General features: G+C 38.9%; 1 protein-coding gene across 1 annotated transcript; it reads left to right on the plus strand.

The window, feature by feature from the left end:
• Window positions 1-378: 378 nt before the first annotated feature.
• LOC116710628 (tripartite motif-containing protein 16-like protein) lies at window positions 379-5,541 on the plus strand. Its single transcript, XM_032549771.1, has 7 exons — window positions 379-1,698; window positions 2,569-2,664; window positions 2,740-2,973; window positions 3,048-3,216; window positions 3,926-4,000; window positions 4,151-4,213; window positions 4,301-5,541. Exons 1-7 carry the CDS (start codon window positions 1,237-1,239, stop codon window positions 4,849-4,851), a joined length of 1,650 nt encoding a protein of 549 aa, XP_032405662.1. The 5' UTR covers window positions 379-1,236; the 3' UTR covers window positions 4,852-5,541.
• Window positions 5,542-5,804: the final 263 nt, after the last annotated feature.

Below are 5,804 nucleotides of genomic sequence, written 5' to 3' on the forward strand. Positions count from 1 at the left end.
AATTTATTATACTGCTACAAACCAACCTCAGCTTAAACTTTAACAAAGGGTTGTTAAGTCAGACGTTAATTTGAGTAAGAGTCAAAAAGGAGGCATGTAGAGATACCAAAAGGCCTAAAGATCCTATAACAACAGAGTTTCTTTAGTCAGAGGCTTCTGTAGAGCCACTGTACTACTGACCGCTACAGAAAAGGTCTGTGGGCAGATCCTTAACAAAAACAAGCCATCAGCATCTACAACTCTGAAGAAAAGTGTGAGGTACAACACCAAGTAGTTTTATTACTGTTCTTATGTACATTTTTCAGTCAGAGGCTGACTGAAAAATTTACCTTTTGTTCCCAGTACACTTACTTAAGTAGATTTAATTGTGGGAACTTTCAACTTTTACTCCACTACATTCCTACGTGTTGCGTTGCATGCTACATTCACCTCACATTGCGTTTTTTCGATTTTTTCTATTAGTTTGAAAGTAATCAATAAGTTCTTTGAGTTAAAAGGTTCAAAGTGTGACTCTCGGCTCCAAGTTATGGAAATGGAATCAGAAAATTAACATATTGTTCACCACTAACCGACTACAAAGTTGAATATACCGTATTTTTAACTGTGGAGTTAAAAACAAACTCGAGCTGAAATACTAGGTGTGTCTAATGCCCCTTTTGGTTTTGCTTTGTGTTAAATAAAAATTTTCATAATCATTTATCTGTCTTTTTTTTAGCACAATGGCATTTAACTCTGATGCACAGAATCAAAAGTCCAGGCGTAAACATTATCACAGAGGATAAACACAATAAAAACATTTATTATCTGCAGCATTGTTCGTTAAAATGACACAACACTATTGATGTATTAAAGAAAATATACATACATACATTGCAAGAGGGAATACATTCGACAAGTACTTTTACTTTCAATACTTTATTTTTAAAAGTAATTACTGACTTTTGCTCAACTAAAAATGTTTATGTGGTACTTTCACTAGGCTACATTTTTGTCTGTTTATTTGTATTTTACAAAGTAAAGTACTTGAGTACTTTATCCACCACTGCTGCCTTCAGAAGTCATAAATAGCAAGCAGGTCTCTTCTCTGTTTGGAGAAGATTAATGACATTCAAATGTTTCAGTCACACCCTCTTCCACTTTGTAACAGACCAATCGTAACACACCTCTGAGTCATTTTTGCAGAAAACGAAACAATGCTTGTGTAACAAAGCGCGCCTTTCCTTCCTCAACACAAACATGGCAGAGCCTCACATTCCTGTCAGCATAAATCACCTCTCTTGTCCGATCTGCACAAACCTTCTCAGGAGTCCCACCACCATCCCCTGTGGACACAACTTCTGCCGGGACTGCATCGAGGGCTGCTGGGGTGCGGAGCAGAAGGACGTCAGCTGCCCTGAATGTTTACAGACGTTCCCCTCCAGACCCTGTTTGATCAGGAACACGACTCTGGCTGAGATGGTAAGAGACACGGAGACGGGTCCGAACAGGAAGAGGAAAGAAGAGGAGTCAGCTGAGGCCCAGCTGAAGAGAGGCCGGAGCAGCGCAGGCATGTCAGGGAACACTCTGTGTTGGCGCCACAACAAACCTCTGGATGTTTACTGCTACACAGACTGGAAGATCATATGTGCTGACTGCGCTGCAGCCAGGCACAGCGGACACACATTTGGGCTGGTGATGAAAGAGCGGGAAAGGAAACAGGTACAGGAAAAACAAGGAGTCACTCAGATGTTCATTTTAAACTATAGAAACTCTCCGGTGCAAATTTTTATAACCACAGGCATCCTGTATAGTAAGCAGTCATGAATTTAGTTCTGCTGTAAACTAAATTAAAGAAGCAAATTATACGTTTGATTACACAACTTATTAACAGAATTAACTCCTAAGGTTACTTTATTTAATTACATTTACTTGAGTAACTTTTTTTTCTTTTAAACACAGAAGTAGTTTATTTCACTGTACTTTTTACTTTTACTTGAGTAATATAATGAAATATTTTTATTTGCTGAGCCTCATGTGCCATTGGGGATGAAGTGAATATACAATAATCACCATTTACTGTCAATACAGTACTACAGTACATTCTCGTGTTCTGACATAGTGCTTATACGTTACTGTTTTAATTTCATAAATTGTATATTTAAAAAAAGATTTAGAGATGCTTCTTCTGCTTGAAATTTGTTATTTTGGACCTGTTACTTTTTGCAAAGTATTTTTTCATTTTAACTTTTACAGTTTTAGAATTTGCATATTACATAACATTTTTATCACTTTGATGACAATTTTTAAATTTTAAATCTGATGTTCTTGAATGCAATTACTCTAAAATATACCCCAAAAATAACTTTTATTTCAATGAGAAATATAAAAAGATCCTCTGTGGCTGTGCTTAAAGCTGTGGATTGAAAGTTTTTAGATTCGTAAGTGAAATGTGGGTTTGTGGCAGTGTTTGCATGAAATTTGTCTGTTAAGCGCAGCTAAAGGAAGCATTCACTGCCATTTAAAGGGAAAGTCCTGCAGTGTCTTTACAGAACTGGTGAAAGAGAAACTATTTTACTGGTGTAATTTCAGAATGAGCTGAAGATCTTGCAAACCAAACTGAGGGAGACGCTTCAGGAGCAGCAGAAACAGCAGCAGAACATGAAGAAGAAGTTTAACCAAATTGAGGTGAGGAAATCTGGTGCTGTTTACAAGTTCTGAGCTTGGAGGGATTTTGATCTTTCTCTGCTGTGTTGAAAACAGAAGGAGGCCAAGAAAACGAAGGACGACTGTGAAACAGTCATAGTTGAAGTCATTGATTGCATTCAGAGACACTGCCTGTCTGTGAGGAAGCTGGTTGAGGATCAGGCGAAGGCAGCAGCAGCTCAGATCAACGTTGCACTTGAGGACCTTGAGATGAAAATAGAGGAGAAGAAGAAGATGCATGATGAGCTCAATCTCCTCGCACAGAGTGACAACAGTGTCGTTTTTCTGCAGGTATGACATTGACATCAGTTCACCTGTATCATGGTTCTGCATCCCCTCTGCAATAAATGTGTTTCTTCTTCCAGGAATGGCCCAGTATGCAGAGTCACTGTGAAAAAGTCCTTCTGCTTTCCTGCAATGAGAGCTCAGAGGACCAACGTTCACAATTTGAAGTTACAAAGAGAGCTATAGAGCAGATTGGGAGGAAGCTGGAGGACTTCTGTCACCAACAATTTGCTTCAATCTCTCAAATTTGTATGTGTAACAGCCAATGTGGAAGTATTTTATAAAATCAGTTAGTTAAAATCCACACTTTGCACATTTTCCTACTTCCATTTGGGTCTCAACTGCTTCTAAAAACAACCCAAGTGCTTAAAAAAACCCTAGCCGTTTTTTTGGCAATTAGTTAATGTTTGGTGTCTGAAAATAAGCCTTTTCAAATACCTCCCGATTATTAAGACACATTCAACGGCCGCTGCGCCGTTACTTAGCAACCACAGGCCCTTCCCTAGCAACTCAAACAGAGCCCAGCCCTTCACCTAGCAACCCATGCGGAACTCAGCTGGTTTACCGCTCGCTGTATGTGCTAATGGCTACTGAAAGAGACAAGTGTTTTGTTGTTGACTTACTATTTAGAAATCCTTTGCTGGTTTCACAGGAAGCTCTTCTCCTGCTTGTCAACAATGTACGGTTGTATAATTTGCTTGCAGCCATTTTCATGTGCTAGCAGCTTATTTGCATTTAAAGTGACAGGAGGCCCTAAAACAGCTCATTCTGAAAGGATCTCAAAATAGGCAGAACTGAGTAGACTAATCACTCATTATATAAGAATGATTTTGTGCAAAAAATATATAATACACAAGTTTTGCATAGCCTATAGACCTATCTTAACCTGTTAAAGGAAACATAGTAAGGTCACCTTTACAAAAAATAAAAATAAAACTTTTTTTTTTTTATGTCAAAGGCAAAGATGATCAGGAGGAACCAGTAAGGGAAAGAAACATGGAGGATCAGCAGCAACAATGGGAATCCAGTGACGGTTTGTAAAGATTCTGTTTTTTGTTTTTGTTTAATGCTGTAAACTTTGTATTGTTTTCCTTCCCATTCATAAATATAGACCACTTTACATTGATTGATCACATAAAGATCCACATCATATATATTGATGTTGTTTAACGTCTCCTCAAAGCTTGGACTGGAGAAGGTTGTAAAGAGAACGTGGAGCCTACAACTAGAGAAGACTTTCTGCAGTGTGAGTTTATGTTCAGATCTGAATGTTTCCACCTCTCTTTCTGTCTCTGAAACTCTAATTTTACTCCTTTCTCTCTGGTTACACCAGATGCCTGTGACCTCTCTCTGGACCCCAAAACGGCTCATAAGGACCTGATCATCTCTGCTGAAGACAAACGGGTGATCAGGTTGTCCGGCGACAGATACCAAACCCCAGCTTCACTTCATCCAGGGAGGTTCATCCATCGATACCAGCTGCTCTGCAGGGAGGGCCTGCAGGCCGAGCGGTGCTACTATGAGGTGGAGTTGGAAGGAGACAAGGCAGAGATCGCCCTCGCATACAAAGGGATAGACAGGAAAAGCAGCATGAAAAAGTCGGCGTTTGGGGCCAATGAAAACTCCTGGAGTCTTGATGTCTCTCAGTCTTACTCTGTGAGCCACAGATCAAATAGCGTCGAGCTCACGCAGGAGCGCAGGGGGAAAAAGATCGGAGTTTATCTTAAATTCAAGGAGGGAACTCTGTCTTTCTACGAGGTGTCAGACAGCATGAAGTTTCTGTACAAGGTAGAGACCCAATTCACAGAGCCGCTGTATCCAGGGTTCTGGCTCGACAATAAATGCTCCATCAGGATCTGTGATTTGAAGCAACACAAGCAGTAGATGTTCACAAAGAGTCAGACATTTCAGATCAAAATGGGATTTCAGCGGCTCAGGCGTTATGCTCTGTGAGTTCATGATGGTTTGACATTTCTTCTTTGTGGATTTTCATTTGCTGTAAAAATAATGCTCTGAATCCAATAATATCACTTACTATTATTTAGCCCATTTTCTGTTTTATTAAAGCTTCTTGGTTTTTATTTTGTTTTCTGGATAGTTTTGTTTGGTGTACATGTAGAATAAGCTTCTGACTTGTCTGAATTACATGACAGATCAGATGGACAAAGCTGAATGATTTCCTTCAATATCTGTCACAGATCTGGGGTTTTTGGGTTTCATCTGTGTTTGCACTTTGACCATTTTCTTTAGTCCATTATCTCATATGAATCTTCCTTCCTCTATAATTAGTTGTAGTAGTTCCTTGTCCCCTTGATTACCTCTGTGTGTATTTGTTGTTCTGCTGAGTTCTCTGCAAGTGTTTATCATTTAATCATTTTCATCTTACGTCTGCCCGTTTGAAGTGAGAGTTCAATCTAATATCAGATTAAAATGTGCTTTTAACATTATACAATTTCAGTATTTGCAATACTTTTATTCTTTATTTTCTTTAATGTCTTGTAAAGCACTTAATCACCTTGTGTAGAAACAAATTCGCCTTATGTGCCGTCTTTGAGCAGAGGGCATGAATATTTATCACATCCATGTATCCACTTTTTTCTCTCTTTAATAAAAGCTTATGTTCTTTGCACTAAAAAAAAGTCACATTACCACAATGCTGAACAAATGGATTCTGTTGCCTACATTAGTGATTTAAAAGTGTTTACTCATTTTGATCAGATTTGTTTTAGCTAGATTAGCCAATGAGTGCAGCTCCAAAAGCTCCAAAAGCTAATTTCTTCCCAGCTGTAGTGACCCACGATGGCCACAGTTTGGAGGTAAAAAGAAACAAACACAGC

This window comes from Xiphophorus hellerii, chromosome 20 (genome assembly GCF_003331165.1).
Source record: "Xiphophorus hellerii strain 12219 chromosome 20, Xiphophorus_hellerii-4.1, whole genome shotgun sequence".
Lineage (NCBI taxonomy): Eukaryota > Metazoa > Chordata > Actinopteri > Cyprinodontiformes > Poeciliidae > Xiphophorus > Xiphophorus hellerii.

What these genes read in the sequence shown, in the direction of transcription:
- LOC116710628 (XM_032549771.1), top strand. Translation starts at nt 1,237, where the DNA reads ATGGCAGAGCCTCACATTCCTGTCAGCATAAATCACCTCTCTTGTCCG. An exon ending in AAGAGCGGGAAAGGAAACAG is followed by an intron (nt 1,699 to 2,568) that starts GTACAGGAAAAA and finishes GTGTAATTTCAG; the next exon opens with AATGAGCTGAAGATCTTGCA. An exon ending in AGAAGTTTAACCAAATTGAG is followed by an intron (nt 2,665 to 2,739) that starts GTGAGGAAATCT and finishes TGTTGAAAACAG; the next exon opens with AAGGAGGCCAAGAAAACGAA.